Consider the following 16,286-nt stretch of genomic DNA (forward strand, 5'->3'; position numbering starts at 1 on the left):
CAAGATCACAAAGTATATCAGAATTCTCAATTGTAGACTAGAACATTTATATTTAACCAATTTGTTTTTAGAGAAATCCCTTAAAGGCTAGAGACATTTTTTTAGAGACAGGGTCTTACTCTCTTGCCCATTCTGAAGTGCAGTGGTGTCATATAGCTCACTATACCCTCAACCTACTGGGCTCAAGCAATCCTCCCACCTCAGTCTCCCGAGTAGCTGGAACTACAGGCATGTGCCACCATGCCCAACTAATTTTTAATTTTTTTTTGTAGAGATGAGATCTCACTACGTTGCCCAGGCCGGTCTCAAACTCCTGGGCTCAAGCGACACTCCCACCTTAGCCTCCCAAAGTACTGGGATTACAGGTGTGACTCACCATGCCCAGCCTGAACTTTTAAATTATGAAAAACTTCCCAAAGAATTAGAACATAATTGGCAGAAAATGAATTAGAAATAAAATAACCCAACTCAATGTAACTGATAAAAACCACATGATAAGTTAAAAAAAAGTTTTAATCATTCTGTGGCTCACAAAACTTACCAGCTCCTTCTAAAAAATCTAAATAAACAAAGACACATTATAATAAATTGTAAAATCCCTCCTGGAACACACAAAAACATTGTTTTTTCCTTGTACCTTTAGCATGCACCAGGAAAATGAAATTCCAACATATGCAAAATTGGTGAATAAAAATGAATGACAGATTTATCCTTTGACAAATTTGTTTTCAACCACTTACCTGGAACCCACTAAGAACTACGGGAAAGTAATGAAAGAACAGAGAAGCCCAAGCAAAAGAAGCCCCAAAGGCCACACTTTTGACAAGGCCAGTCTCCAGAAATGCAAACCACCCTGTTCCTCATTTCCTGTGAACTGTGGCTGTCCAGATCCCAGGTCGTGTTACCACTGTTACGCTTCTCCCGCCCAAGGAAGTGACCGCAGCTGGCACTTGGTGAAGGAATTTTGGACCGAATTTGAAAACTCTGAAGCATAATGGAGCCCTTGTTAAGGATGGGGGTAGAACAAGGTGATGGAATTCTTATTCAGCTCCTTTCTGCCAGAGTTCGGTATCTAGAGCTACCATGCTAAGCATGACCAGGGAAAAGGCAAGGACAGGCTGTTTTGCTTTTTGAAGCAAGCCATTCTTGGTTTTCGACATCTGAAAACCCCTGCATTCCTTCCTGTGGACACACGACAGGCAGGTGGTGCATGGTGTGGCTGTGAGTCAGTTTATCGGTTGACATCCATCTGATCACTACCATGCAGCAAAGGGGAACTGCCCTCTTGCCAGAAAGCATTGGGGTGTGTTATCCTGACCAATATGAACCAGACTGGGGCCCCTCTTGTTTCTCCATGGAAGTGACAGAGCAACACTTTGCCTTTTTTTCTGTTGTGCACCGAGTATTTTTTTTAAGTCATTAATTAAAAAAAATAAATAAACTTGTAAGCAGAGGCTACCTACTACAGGGCCCGACTTGGCATCCAACCAGAAGGTCAGTTATGTACCAATACAGTGCAACCTCCCTGGTATTGCTGGCTGAACAGCCTGCACACCTGACTCAGGATCTGAGCTAGCAGTGGTTAAGCTTGCACTGCTGCCAAACTGCCAACCCCAGTTGGCAGGCTCACCATCCACTTGGTAACTAATCTAGAGATGGACACATGTTGTTATCAAATTTCATTTTTTCTTTTTCTTTCTTTCTTTTTTTTTAGATAAGGTCTCACTGTCCGACAAGCTGGAATGCAGTGGCCTGGTCATAGCTCACTGCACCCTCAAACTCCTGGCCTCAAGCCATCCTCCTGCCTCAGCTTCCCAAAGCACCGGGATTACAGGTATGACCCACCACACCTGGCCTTAAAGTTTTTCTGTTATACCTGTCTCTTCCACTGCTAGAACATTGCTTTACTGAAAGCTGCGTGACACTTTCAAGGAGGTTTGTGGAGAGCTGCGGGTTCCTAAACAGCCTTTCTGTTTAGCCAAGCCTGAAGGCATTGGGATGGGTGGTAGAAGTACATGATCATATAGCTAGGGTCTGCACTAGGCACCTGGTTAAGTCTAACTTGGTTAAATTTAATGGAGCTGGAGGCGAGATTTGCTGTCTGAAAAGACACCATGAATAGTATATATTTCAAATACCCCTGTCCCCTACCCAGGACTTTTCTGGTCTTAATTTACTTGCTTTCAGAAAGGATCGGCAAAGATGCCCAGCAATAGGAAGCACAGAACCTCTTCAAAGAGAAATTCGATTTAGCCAGTTTAAAGTATGTAGAAGTCGGCTGGGTGCAGTGGCTCGCCTGTAATCCAGCACTTTGGAAGGCCGAGGTGAGTGAATTGCTTGAGCTCAAGTGTTTAAGATCAGCCTGGACAACATGGCAAGACCCCGTCTCTCCTGAAAATACAAAAACTAGCTGGGCATGGTGGCACGTGCCTGGAGTCCCAGATACTTGGGAGAATGAAGTGGGAGGATCACCTAAGCCTGGAAGGTCGGGGCCGCAGTGAGCCATGATCTTGCCACTGCACTGCAGCCTGGGTGACAGAGTGAGACCCTGTCTCAAAAAAAAAAAAAAAATTATAACCCAGCATTTCATGTCCAGAAATCGATCACACTGATGGAGGACTGGGTGAGTCAACTCTAGCATATTGAGTGGCATACGAGACATACTGAGAAGAGTGAGCAATGCTCCTCAAGTTCAAGCTTTCAAACACCCAGTTCAGCGAGAATCTCATCATCGCTCAGGAGAGAGAGCATGACACCCCTCGGCTGGAGATTTGAGAAGATAATACACAAGGTTGATTCAGCGTTTTTATTTGTAAGCCATAAGCAAATATGTAATTCTTGACTGTGAGTCTTTTGCTTGGGAACGAAGCCAGGGGAAGCCACTGTAGGTTTGGTGCTAGGAGGCCCTGCAGGCAGTTGCTCACCTCAGAAGACGGTCTGCAAAGAGGTGAAAGTCAGGGCACTTTCATACACTGGAAGGAAAGGCATGTGTCTTCCAGGGCTGCTGGCCATTGCAGACCCCAGGCCGAGACCCTCTGAAGGGCCAGTTTGCATGGGAAAGATTGCTGGAACATGGGGATGCCAATGTGTGCTACAAGCTTCATCTTCTTGGCTGGCTTCACGACGGGATCAGATGTGGTGGCGATTGTAGAGATAGGATGGGTACAAGCCGTCATAGTGCCACTGGCGCCACTGCTCCACAGCCTCCCGGCTCCTCTCTTCCTGCTCTGGGGCGGAAAGACAAAGCCATCTGTTAGGACAGGGGGACTCTGACCTGCCACTGAGCCCAGCAGCCATCAGCCAAACCCCTGCCCTGTGGTGACCTGCACTGAGAGTGCTAGTGAGCCTGGTGAGAGAAGGCCAGGGCTGGTGGGCATCCAGAGCATGTGAGCTGGCAGGCCCCGTATATAGGTCAGGCCCAGATGGGCGAAGGTCACAGGCAGGTGGAGACCAGGGCTGGGCATCTCAGGCTCTTCTGCCTGCACAGCCAGTGTAGGAGAGCAGAGGCTTATGCAACCCTGTTTCAAAGATGTAACAACCAAGACACAGGATGAAAAAGTAACAGCACAGTAGCAGGAATGGACTATTGGAAGGGCATGTAAGAAAAATAAGGGACTACAAAACATGCCTTGAAAACATGAAGGAAATCATTGTTGACTTGGAGGTTTTTCCTCCACACTGTTCTGAATTAATTTTCTTTTTCTTTCTTTCTTTCTTGTTTTGTTTTGTTTTGTTTTGAGACAGCGTCTCAGTCTGTCACCCAGGCTGGAGTGCAGTGGCATGATCATGACTCACCACGGCCTCAACCTCCCAGGGCTCAGGCGATCCTCCCACTTCAGCCTCCTGTGCCACCACGCCTGGCTAATTTTTTAATTTTTTTGTAGAGATGGAATTTCACTGTGTTGTCCAGGCTGGTCTCCAACTCCTAGTCTCAAGCAACCCTCCTGCCTCAGCCTCCCAAAATGCTGGGAGTGGTTGGGTGGGGTGGCTCATGCCTGTAACCCCAGCACTTTGCAAGGCCGAGGCTGGCGGATAAGCTGAGGTCGGGAATTCGAGACTAACCTGGCCAACATGGTGAAACCCCGTCTCTACTAAAAAACACAAAAATTAGCCAGGTGTGGTGACACACACCTGTAATCCCAGCTACTCGGGAGGCTGAAGTATGAGAATCACTTGAACCTGGGAGGTGGAGGATGCAGTGAGCTGAGATCATGCCACTGCACTCCAACCTGGGTGACAGAGTGAAATCCTGTTTCAAAAAAAGAAAAAGAAAGAAAAAGAAGGAAGGGAAGGGAAGAGAAGAGGGAAGGAAGGATGGAAGGAAGGAAGGAAGGAAGGAAGGAGGGAAGTGAAGAAGGAAGGAAGGAAGGAAGTGAAGGAGTAAGGAAGGAAGGAAGGAGGGAGGAAGGAAGGAAGGAAGGAAGGAAGGAAGGAAGGAAGGAAGGAAGGAAGGAAGGAAAAGAAAGAAAAGAAAGAAAAAAGAATATGCCCAAAAGAATTGAAAACAGGGGCACAAACGGATGCTTGCACGTGAATGTTCGCAGCAGCACTACTCGCAATAGCCAAGAGATCGAAACAACCCGTGTCCATCAACAAAGAAATGAATAAACAAAATGTGTGTAAAATTTCACCAGAAAAAGGAATGAAGTTCTGGCACATGCTACAACATGGACAAACCTTAAAAATATTCTGTTGGCCGGGCGCGGTGGCTCAAGCCTGTAATCCCAGCACTTTGGCAGGCCGAGACGGGCGGATCACGAGGTCAGGAGATCGAGACCATCCTGGCTAACACGGTGAAACCCCGTCTCTACTAAAAAAATACAAAAAACTAGCCGGGGGTGGTGGTGGGTGCCTGTAGTCCCAGCTACTCTGGAGGCTGAAGCAGGAGAAGGGCGTGAACCCGGGAGGCGGAGCTTGCAGTGAGCCGAGATCTGGCCACTGCACTCCAGCCTGGGCGACAGAGTGAGACTCTGTCTCAAAAAAAAAAAAAAAATTCAGTTAAGTGAAATAAGCCCAGATGCAAACAGATGAATATTGTGATTCCACTTAGATGACATGTCTAGAATGGGCAAGTTTTTGTTTTTGTTTTTGTTTTGACTCTAGCTCTGTCGCCCAGGCTGGAGTGCAGTGGCAGGATCTCGGCTCACTGCAACCTCTGCCTCCTAGGTTCCAAGCGATTCTCCTGCCTCCACCTTGAGTAGCTGGGATTACAGACACATGCCACCATGCCCGGCTAATTTTTGTATTTTTAGTAGAGCCGGGGTTTCACCCTGATGGCCAGGCTGGTCTCGAACTCCTGACCTCAAGTGATCTACCTGCGTTGGCCTCCTAAAGTGCTGGGATTACAGGCATAAGCCACTGCACCTGGCCTAGATTGGGCAAATTTACAGAAACAGGAAAAAAAGAGAGAGAGAGAGAGAGAGAGAGAGGTTACCAGAGGCTGCCGGGAGGGAGGAATGGCAAGTTATTGCTTAATGGATGCAGAGTTTCTGTTTGAGGCCATGCAAAGGTTTGGAAATAGCAGTGATTGTTGCACGGTGAATGTACTAAATGCTGCTGAATCGTATGCTTAAAAATAGTTTATGCTCAGCGTGGTGGCTCACACCTGTAATCCCAGCACTTTGGGAGGCCAAGCTGGTAGGACCGCTTGAAGCCAGGAGTTTGAGACCAGCCTGAGCAGTGTAGCAAGACATTGTCTCTACAAAAAAATAAAAAAAAATTAGCCAGGTGTGATGGCGCATGCCTATAGTCCCAGCTACTTGGGAGGCCAAGGCTAATGTGAGAGGATCACTTGAGCCCAGGAGGTTGGGGCTGCAGTGAGCTATGATCATGCCACTGCAGTCCAACCTGGGCAGAAGAGCAAAACCCATCTAAAAAAGAAAGGAAGGAAGGGAGGGAGAGAAAGAGGGAGGAAGGAAGGAAGGGAAAGAAAGAGAGAGGAAAGAAAAGAGAGAGAGAGAGAGAAAGAGAAAGAAGAAAGGAAGGAAAGAAAGAAGAAAGAAAGAAAAGAAAGAGAAAAGAAAAGAAAGAAAGAAAGAAAGAAAGGAAAGAAAGAAAGAGAAAGAGTTTAAATGGCAAGTTTTTATGTTATGTGTGTTTTACCCCATTTTTAAAATGCATTTGTCAAAGATGTTGGAAGGATGGGAAGTCCTAACAGAAGATGATGTCAAGAATTAAAGAACCAAGATGTCTTTCTCACCTCTGTTTCCTCAAACGTGGACCTCGCCAAGAAGCCCAGGAACCTGATTTTGGTACTATAGAAAGTGAAACTGGCATCCTCTGTGGCAATGACCAACAGGACCGCCTGGTGGCGTCAGGGTATGAGGAATGAGAATGTTGCTTTGGTCCTTAGCACCCGTGAGAGCCGCGTGCTCAGGCCTAGTCTCACCTTGGCCCAGTTGGGTGCAGGGCCCAGTGACCAGGGCATGTTGAGGCACCACAGCTGCCAGGAGTGTTTCCTTCCTATGTGGGCACAGAGCTGGTGCTCCCCTTGGTGCTGAAAATCCCATTAGGTACTTGATAGCCCAGGGGCAGCCTGGAGCTCACAGAGCCAGGCCCAGGCCAGAGCTTTGTGTGTTCATCTTCAGCTCTTTCGGACATTTCTCAAGCCCAGTAGACCAGCTACTCTTTGCCAACCCTGAGAGTGCGGTTTTGACGTGGAAGTTGATTCAGCATCCCTTTTGTTGTTGTTTTTGTTTCTGAGACAAGTTCTCATTCTATTGCCCAAGCAGAGGTGCAGTGGTGCAATCATAGCTCACGGCAGCCTCCTGGGTTCCAGTGATTCTTCAGCCTCAGCCTCCCAAGTTGCTGGGACTACACGCATGCACCACCATGCCCGGCTAATTTTTAACAGAGACAGGGTCTCGTTATGTTGCCAGGGCTAAACACCTTGGCCTCCCAAAGTCCTGGGACTACAGGCTTGAGACGTGGTACCTGGTGGGCCTCCTTTTATGAAGTTAAGTACTTTGGGGAGATGTCGAATATCCAACTGCTATCAGTAACCCTTAGGTGACTCGGGAGCGGGCTCAGGGGCTCACGCCTATAATCTCAGCACTGTGGGAGGCCAAGGCGGGCGGATCACCTCAAGTCGGGAGTTCAAGATCAGCCTGGCCAACATGGTGAAACCCCGTCTCTACTAAAAATACAAAAATTAGCAGGGCGTGGTGGCCTGTAATCCCAGCTACTCAGGAGGCTGAGTCAGGAGAATCACTTGAACCTGGGAGGTGGAGGTTGCAGTGAGCTGAGACCGCACCACTGCACTCCACCCTGGGCGACAGAGCGAGATTCCGTCAAAAAGAAAAAGAAAAAGAAAAAAAAAGAGTAGGTAACTTGGTTAGATAAGACAGCTAGCTGAAACCAGGGTCCTGACTGACAGGTATGCCAGGGGCCTCAGGGGAGGGCTTAGAAGTCAGACACCTTGAGCCCCAGGGATGGTTTCAGGCAAGCAAGACCCTGTGCAACATTGTGAGCCAAAGGCAAGGGAGAGGAAAGAAGATTGATATGATTTCCACCTTTTCCAAAACTCATCCTCAGGAGGCCAGCCCTGCTCCACCTTGTGACCCCTGCCTTGATGGAGCTCTGGGGAGACCCCCTGCGGGCTAGTCTGCTTTATTTTTCTCACTCACTCCATCCAGGGGCCAATTCGTGGATCAAAGAAGCTCTCCAAGACCTCTGTGCATTTGCTCATCCTTGATTTACAAGAACAGGAGCTTTGCTGGCAAATAAGCCTTGGGGTTCTAATGCTAGGGCTATCTACTGCCTACGTCTCCTTGGGTATTCACGTATCCTTTCTAAGCCTCAGTTTTTTATTTTTGATGTGAGTTTTTTGTTTGTTTGTTTGTTTGTTTGTTTTTGAGACAGGGTCTTGCTGTGTTGCCCAGGCTGGAGTGCAATGGCATGATCATAGTTACTCTAGCCTTGAACTCCCCAGGATCAAGCGATCCTCTCTCAACCACCCAAGTAGCTGGGACTACAGGCAGATGCCAGCAGCCCAGCTAATTTTCTCATTTTTGGTAAGATGGTGTCTCTCTATGTTGCTCAGGCTGGTCTCGAACTCCTGGGTTAAAGCCATCCTCCTGCCTCAGCCTCCAGAGTAGCTGGGCCTACAGGCACATGCTGCCATGCCCAGCTTATGTTTTTTAATTGAATTTTTTTTTTCTTTTGTGGAGACAGGGCCTCGCTTAGTTGCCCAAGCTGGTCTTGAACTCCTGGCTTCAAGTGATGCTCCCACTTTAGCCTCCCAAAGTGCTGGGATTACAGGTGTGAGCCACGGTGCCCAGCCTGAGCCTCAGTTTTTGAAACCATGAGCTGGAAATTATAAGACCTGTCTCAGAGGCAGATTGTGAGGATTAGGTGGCCCCTTACAGTGCCCGGCAGAGCAAGGGCTCCAGGACAACAGCTTCTGGAACTGCATTCCCCAAAGGCCTGTGTTTTCTCCATCGGTGTGGGCAAGACCTAGGGCCTCCTGTCTCCCCCTCCTGTAAGAGGACCTGCAGGCGCCCAACCCTGCATCCCGAATTCATCACGAAAGGGAAAACAGTGAATGTTTTTCCATCTCCATGCTAGAGTTTTGGACCTAAAACATTTAAAACTGCTCAAAATAGAATACTATTTTAATAGTATGAGTCCAAATCACACTGAAGGAATTTTGAAGGCCACATTCTCAACTTTTAAATGCTTCTCCCCCAGCTGCCCACCAAGATAAACACATCTCTAGCAGAAGCGTGTGCTTCCAAGCTGTCACAGCCTGAAGTTTTCCCAGTACGTTCCTAAGGAAGTTTGATTTGCCAGGATCCAAGCCCAACACCTGTTTGCAAGGCTCAGCCAGGTGCCACCTGCAGGGCAATGGGCACAGCCTGTAGCACTTGACCTGGGGTGATTTCCTTTTCACTAGGAGATGCCTTCCGAGGGTGCTGCCTCCCCAGTCCATCAGAGCCAACGGCCAGGAGAACTGAAAGAGCTGACTCTCTCCAACAAAGGCGACCTAAACTGGGGCCTCACGGCCAAGTTCACGTGCACCCAGGAAGTACCAGGTGATTTTCCTCAGGAGTATCACAATCGTGAAATTTGGAGAAAGACCAAATAAACAAATAAATAAATAAATAAATAAACAGGGCTAGGTGCAGTGGCCCACGCCTATAGTCCCAGCAATTTGGGAGACTGACATGGGCAGATTACTTGAGGTCAGGAGTTCGTGACCAGCCTGGCCAACATGGTAAATCCCTGTCTCTACCCAAAATACAAAAAATTAGCTGGGCGTAATGGTGCACACCTGTAATCCCAGCTACTCGGGAGGCTGAGACAGGAGAATCTCTTGAACTCGGAAGTGAAGTTTGTGGTGAGCTGAGATCATGCCACTGTACTCCAGCCTGGGCGACAGAACAAGACTCCGTGCCCCCCCCCAAAAAAAAAAAAAAAAAGGAAAAGAAATACACACACATACACATATTCTCTAGTATACTGGTCTGATCCCCATTAAATGGTCTTAAGGATGTTTGGTGTGGGTGACCCTTGAGGGTACTTCATAGACAACAAAATTAAATTCCACCCTGTGGGAGGCTGTGGCTCAAAGGCAGGGCATCCTCTACCCGTGTCCCCAGCTGCACCATCCTCCACGGAGCCCTGGTGCAGCCAGCACTTTCTGAGAGCAGAGAGGAACCCTGTCTACTGAGGGGTTGAGGGCAGGAATGAAGTGTGCAGATTGCCTGGCCAAAGATACTGGTCTCTCTGGGCCTTTTTTTCTTTGAGACAGAGTCTGGCTCTGTTGCCCAGGCTGGAGTGCCGTGGTGTGATCTCGGCTTACTGCAACCTCCGCCTCCAAGTTTCAAGCAATTCGCCTGCCTCAGCCTCCCGAGTAGCTCAGACTACAGGTGTGCACCACCACGCCTGGCTAATTTTTTTGTATTTTTAGTAGAGACGGGGTTTCACCATGTTGGCCAGGGTAGTCTCAAACTCCTGACCTAGTGATCCGCCCGCCTCAGCCCCCGAAAACTCTTGGCCTCCCTGGGCCTTTCCTACTCTTTATTTTTTGCTAGTAAACAAAAGACCAAGGCTTAGTGAAGAGGATACAAATAGGAGAAGCATAAAGCCACAAGAAAACCATACAGAAATTTTCAGGGGATCTGATGTTTTTGGATGAGTTGGAGGCTGAAGATGGGCTGTAGATGTTGATGCTGGGGGTGGGGGTGAGAGGGTAGAAGGCAAGGTGTTTTCTGAGTTCAGTTTTCCTGGTTTGCTCTGCCAGGAAGTAAAGAGGCTGAGTACATTGAATAGGTCAATGAAGGTCTTGATTTTCCAGGATGGAGAAGGACCTGGAGCCAGGACATTGACGTGGATATAAGGCACCTGTGAGTGAGTTTGGAATCTGCCCAATATGATCCTACCAAGGAACTTAAGCCTAAGTTCTCGTGCTTAGACGGAGAACACAGACCGGCTCGGTGATGCCCAAGTAGGAGGAGGGAGGGAAAGGAGTTTTATATCCACGCAGTCAGCAAACAGTTGCCCCATCCCCACAGTCCCCAGGCCAATGGGAATAAGGGTATTCTGTCCCCTTCCACACCTTCTCAAGTTCTGTGTAGCCATTTTTCTCCCTTCTTTTTTTTTTTTTTTTTTTTTGAGATGGAGTTTCGTTCTTGTTGCCCAGGCTGGAGTGAAGTGGTGCAATCTTGGCTCACTGCAACCTCTGCCCCCGATTTCAAGTGATTCTCCTGCCTCAGTCTGTGGAGTAGCTGGGATTACAGGTGCGCGCCACCACGCCCAGCTAATTTTTGTATTTTTAGTAGAGATGGGGTTTCGCCATGTTGGCCAGGCTGGTCTCAAACTCCTGACCTCAGGTGATCCACCCGCCTCGGTCTCCCAAAGTGCTGGGATAACAGGCACGAGCCACTGCGCCTGGCCCTCCCTTTTTTTCAAGGCTCTCGTGGATATGAATTGAAAGTAGACCTTCCCTTTCCTCCCTCCTCCAATGAAAAGTTCAATACCAGCCTGGCCAACATGGAGAAACCGTGTCTTTACTAAATATACAAAAATTAGCTGGGGGCGTCTGTAATCCCAGCTACTCTGGAGGCTGAGGCAGGAGAATCGCTTGAACTTGGGAGGTGGAGGTTGCAGTGAGCTGAGATCGCACCACTGCATTCCAATCTGGGCAATAGAACAAGACTCCGTCTCAAAAACACACACACACACAAACACACACACAAAAAGTTAGGTAGAAGAAGAGAAAACAAACCATGTGATTTCTCCCCAAAGCTCCACCTCCCTGAAGACACTGACTGAAGAGCTCTTACCATCGTTTTGTTCCTCCACAAAGTTCTCAAATTCATTCCTTTGTTCCTCGTAATATTCTCTCCGCAGCTCGTCGGCCCGAAGCTTCTGCCTGTTTTCCGCTGTGAAAGGAAAAGAAGCAAGAGTTGCCCCCCAGGAATGAGGACATTTAGGGGCACACACTTAGGGAAACACAGCTTGTCTGAGAAGTCACATCTGGTTGAGGGGTGAGTGGTTTGTGGGAGATTGTGGTTGGAGACTTCCCTGAAATTATTTACTCCTGACATAGACTTTAAAATTTGAAGGTGATTGCCAGATCCAGCTGCCTCATTTGCAGGTGAGAAGACAGAGGCCCCAAAGAGTAAAATGGTTTAGCTCTGCTGATAAAGTTGGTGGTGTATCCAAGTATACCAGGCCACTAGGAAACCAGAAATCCCATGCTGAGAAATGAATTCCGTAAAGGAATAATCCAACTTCATCTCACAGCCATGCAACATTTTCAAACACTTATCACAGCCAGGATGTAGGCTAAGCACTGGAATTAAAAAGCCAAGTAACAAAGATTCCATCCCTCCAGCCAAGTATGGTGGCTCACGCCTATGAGCTTAGCTACTTGGGAGGCTAAAGCAGGAGGCTAAAGCAGGAGGGTTGCTGGAGGCCAGGAGTTCAAGGCCGCAGTGAGCTATGATTGCGCTGCTGCACTCCACCCTAGGCAACAGAGCGAGACCCTGCCTCAAAAAATAAATAAATAAAATCCTTCCCTCTGCTTAAGAGACCTATAGTTTACTAAGGAGAAAGATATAAGACAAGTTCTACCAAGCATTACAGCTGTTGGAATAAAAATTCCCGGTTGTCTGGAGGAAACGATGTAAAGGTCTCTCCTTTCAAGGTATTTCCCCCAACACGAGCTTCAACTGGAGAAACCCAAGAAGCCAGGGAGGCCACGTCTAGGGCAAGAAGAACCGGTCCCTCAGCACGCCTCACAGTCTCACAGTGGGATTCCCCTCACACCAAATGAGGGAGACGGAGGTACTGGTTTTTTGCCCCATCAACTCTGATGTGCAAGAGGAGGCTGGGGGATGATGAAGGAAGCAGAGAAAGGGGAAAGTCATGGTTCCCTATCCCCCAACCCACATTACAGAGGTGCTGGGAGAAGCAACGAAAAGTCTTTGCAAAATGATAATATTGGAAGCCATCTCAGGCCAGGCGCGGTGGCTCATGCCTGTAATCACAGCACTTTGACAGGCCAAGGCAGGCGGATCGCTTGAGGTCAGGAGTTCAAGGCCAGCCTGGCCAACATGGCGAAACCCCGTCTCTACTAAAAATACAAAAATTAGCCGGGTGTGGTGGCGGGCGCCTATAATCCCAGCTACTTGGGAGGCTGAGGCAGGAGAATTGCTTGAACCGGGGAAGTGGAGGTTGAGATCGTGCCACTGCACTCCAGCCTGGGCGACAGAGCAAGACTCTGTCTCAAAATAAATAAATAAGCAAACAGAAACCATCTCAAATCCTTCTTGGAAGTAAGACGCTTACGTTAATGAATTATATAAATACTAGTTATTTCTGTTACTTTTTTATTATTTAAGTTAACTCAGATTAAAAATCAAGTTAACTGTGAACTGGGCTTAGTGCAGATTCCAGACGTCTGGAATGTTTCTTCCCAAATGTCTGCCGTTACCTACTTAGTTGCAAGAAACTTGAGTCTGTCAGGAGGGGTTGGTTATCCCATCCATACCCATGCCCCACCTCTCACTCAGCATCCACACATTTCTCAGAGGAGATTCAGGCTCAGAGACATGCATGACCTAACAGAGGTCACACAGCAGGTTGGGGGAGAGCTAGGACACCAGGCTCCCACACGCCACTGCCAGCTCAGCTTCCCTCTTCCCACCCACTGTGGGTCCTGATGTTGCTCCAAGTGCCAGAAAGCCGTGGTGGGAGGTGCGGGGGCTTAGGGTTTAGGAAGCGGGTACTTAGTAAGTCACTGCCAATTCCTAAAGAAACATTCTCTGTCCCCTGTGTACTCAGGACAGGAAATAATATTCCCAAATGGCCTTTTCAGAGGTGCCACAAACTGGAGCTTTGAGGTTATGAATAGTAACAATTTAATCCTCAGGACAAGATAGTAATTTTATACTATGCATCATTCTGTGCATTGTGTACGTTCCTTTTCAAGAACATGCATTCATCACACTCTCTTTTCACCCTTTATCCCAGAGGCGTAGAGATGTCAGATGCCTGTCTCCTGGTTCCAAATTCAAGTTGATTGAAGTGTCTGTCACCTGCCCTTTATCCAACCTGAGGGATCGCTGGGCACTGCCCTCCTGCCATCCACAGGAGTTGACCGGGTGACAACAGATGCGTTCACACATCTGGGTGTTCACCAGGCTGTCCTGCACCTCCCACGACTAATAGACACACCGAGCTTCTGTCCCAGGTGAGGAGCTTCAGGTTAAATGGTGTACTCATTGTTTGGAGTTGGCTTAAGGGGACAGAAGAGGATGTGCGCGGTGGCTCATGCCTGTAATCTCAGCACTTTAGGAGGCCGAAGCAGGTGGGTCACCTGAGGTCAGGAGTTCTAGACCAAAATTAGCCAGGCATGGTGGCAAGCGCCTGTAATCCCAGCTACATGGGAGGCTGAGGCAGGAGTATTACCCGAACCTGGGAGGTGGAGGTTGCAGTGAGCCAAGATCCTGCCATTGCACTCCGGCCTGGGTGACAGTGAGACTCCAGCTCAGAAAAAAAAAAAAAAAAAAGAGGACAGAAGCTATTTGCCTGGCCTAAAATCATGCATTTCTCCTGGAAGTCTGTCAGAAGATTGCTTTTTCAATTTTGATCAAGAACAGTCCAGCTTCCCTCCCAACCTTTCAGTGCTTCTTGACATTGACCAACTTTTAAATATCAAGTTGTATGAGGCCTGGAGGTTTTCCTAGCATTGTTATGCTTATCAGAATTTTTTTTTTTTTTAAGAAATTTCATCTCCAAGCATTTCTATCTCTGTTCTTCCCATCATTTGAAAACAGTCCTGTTGTTTTTACCAAGCAAATCACCTTGCTGAGTGCCCTGAATACAAAGAGTTCATTCACGCACGGGCACGAGGAGGAAAGACTTAAGCCAGAGACTTGGGCGGTAGGGTCTGAGCTCAGCGTCTTGGAAGAAGCAGATTCAGGAGGAGAAACTCAAATGCCCTCAGGGGTTGACAGGTCAAAGGCATGAGGACCCTGAAGCCGGGACTCCACAGGCCCTACAGCAGGCTGTGCAGACAGGCTCACCCCAGTGCACTGAAAATGAAAACTTAAAAAAAACTCTGCCGGTTGAACACAGCTCTTTCAGAGGCTTGTAAATAAGGAAATTAGGACCAGAGGGAGGAAGTAGCCAAGGCCACTTAGCAGCACAGCTGTCCCCAAACCCACATTTCTCAGCACCCAGTGTCCTGTGCCTTCCCGTTGTGTGAAGCTGTTGCTTTTACACGGAAGGTGTGCTGTGCCAGTACTCGCAAAGCCCACACTGATGTGTGGAGCTCCTCCAGACCGGAACATAGATTTCCCTCCCTACACCTTTCTGAAATAGAATGCATTTTATCCCTGTTAGGTGCATTTAAGGTAGTAATCTAACATAGCCAAGAAGCGGGACAAAAGGACCTGTCTCCAAGTATCTTTGCAGAGGTGGGGCCTCCTTACCCTGACAAAGTATTCAATCCAATGTACGACCTACAGTCAGGAAATAGGGTGTAATTTCTCATTCAGAGCTGCAGTCCCTTTGAAACCCAAGGACCTGGGGTGAGCCCTTGGTGTCTGGTTGCATCCTACCGCCTGGCTGACTGTGGGAGAGGAGGAGCCGGGACGTGCAAGCAGAGGTGGTGATGGGGGGGATCCCTCCAGCATCCTTACCATTGACCTCATCTCGGGACTTGGGGGACCGCTTGCCGCGCCTCTTGAGGAAATTCGAGGCATCTGATTCCTGCATGAAAATCTTCTGTTTTGCATCTGAAACCCAGGAGAGGCCTGTTACCAGCAGCATGGGGATGCCCTGGCTGCTGCTTCACTGGCTGCACCTGCCCTGCCCCGTGGGTGGCCCCTGCACTCACCTTCACTCGCCTCTTCTTTCGCCGCCGGTGTGGTGCCCACAGGTGCACCGGTTCCCTCTCTCAGCACTGCAGGAAAAGGGCACAGAGTGAGGCTGCAGCATCAGAGGGGAGCCCGGACCCTGAGCTGAGCCCCCATCCTGCTTTCCAGGCTAAGTGTCCTGTCAGGCCCTGGCAGGGGGCCCGTGGTGTCTCACATACCAGCTGCAGAGCCAGTCTCCCCAGGAACCCACCAAGCAAGTTAGCTTGAGTTTTCTTTCTATTTTGTTTCTTTCTTTACTTTTTTTTTTTTTTTCTGTATTACATTGTGTTCTACACACACACACACAAACACATACACCCACACACACACACACACCGCTTAACAATAAGCATACCCCTTTTTACCTGCATCTCCTGAGCAGCCTTACCTGTGCCTGGCAAGTCTCCCTTACCATGTAACTAACACCCTCTGCCTTGACCCTCCCGTACTCACTAGACAGGAGCACCACGGCGGAGAAGCAAGACAGCAGGAGGGCCTGTCTCCAAGTCATCTTTGCAGAGGTGGGGACTCCGTCCAGGACCCACAGGGCAGACCAGGCGTCCTGCACCCTCCCAGGTCCTCACTTCTGAGGCAGGCAGCCCAGGTGAGAGGGAGGAGGGGGGAGGGAAGAGAGAGGGAGAGGCAGGAGGCTGGGATGCCACTGGAGGAGAGGAGGAGGGGGCCGGGCTGCCCTCTCTATTGGCTGCTCCTGGACGGAGCACCAGAGATGTTTTTGGCACCTGGCAAACGTCTCCAGAAGCAGAGCTTGTAGTTAGGGCCCTGGCTGAGACGGTCTTGGAGTGGCCTTTCCAATGTCTGTGTCTGGGGATCTGCTGCTGGGAAGGCTCATCCTAATAGTCAGGGTTCCAGAGACCAAGGGCTGTGTCAAGGAGGTCCTGGCACCTGCTCCAGGGACGT

General features: G+C 48.9%; 1 protein-coding gene and 1 long non-coding RNA gene across 2 annotated transcripts; one reads left to right on the forward strand and one right to left on the reverse strand.

Annotated features, from left to right (window-relative positions):
* Positions 1 to 2,792: 2,792 nt before the first annotated feature.
* On the reverse strand, positions 2,793 to 15,956 carry UCMA (upper zone of growth plate and cartilage matrix associated). The gene is made up of 5 exons (XM_005564642.4): positions 15,822 to 15,956; positions 15,350 to 15,415; positions 15,153 to 15,248; positions 11,286 to 11,384; positions 2,793 to 3,227 (listed from the first exon to the last, which is right to left on the reverse strand). The coding sequence occupies exons 1-5, from the start codon at positions 15,877 to 15,879 to the stop codon at positions 3,130 to 3,132; spliced, it is 417 nt and encodes a 138-aa protein (XP_005564699.3). The 5' UTR covers positions 15,880 to 15,956; the 3' UTR covers positions 2,793 to 3,129.
* On the forward strand, positions 10,205 to 13,699 carry LOC135965017 (uncharacterized). The gene is made up of 4 exons (XR_010577836.2): positions 10,205 to 10,346; positions 11,353 to 11,489; positions 12,152 to 12,291; positions 13,480 to 13,699. It is a non-coding gene; the product is annotated as an uncharacterized lncRNA (long non-coding RNA).
* Positions 15,957 to 16,286: the final 330 nt, after the last annotated feature.

Source organism: Macaca fascicularis, chromosome 9 (genome assembly GCF_037993035.2).
Source record: "Macaca fascicularis isolate 582-1 chromosome 9, T2T-MFA8v1.1".
NCBI lineage: Eukaryota > Metazoa > Chordata > Mammalia > Primates > Cercopithecidae > Macaca > Macaca fascicularis.

Coding starts and splice junctions, on each gene's coding strand:
- UCMA (XM_005564642.4), bottom strand. CDS start 15,879: ATGACTTGGAGACAGGCCCTCCTGCTGTCTTGCTTCTCCGCCGTGGTG. Junction 15,416..15,821: donor CGCCGTGGTGCTCCTGTCTA/GTGAGTACGGGA, acceptor CTTTTCCTGCAG/TGCTGAGAGAGGGAACCGGT. Junction 3,228..11,285: donor TGTGGAGGAACAAAACGATG/GTAAGAGCTCTT, acceptor TTTCCGCCCCAG/AGCAGGAAGAGAGGAGCCGG.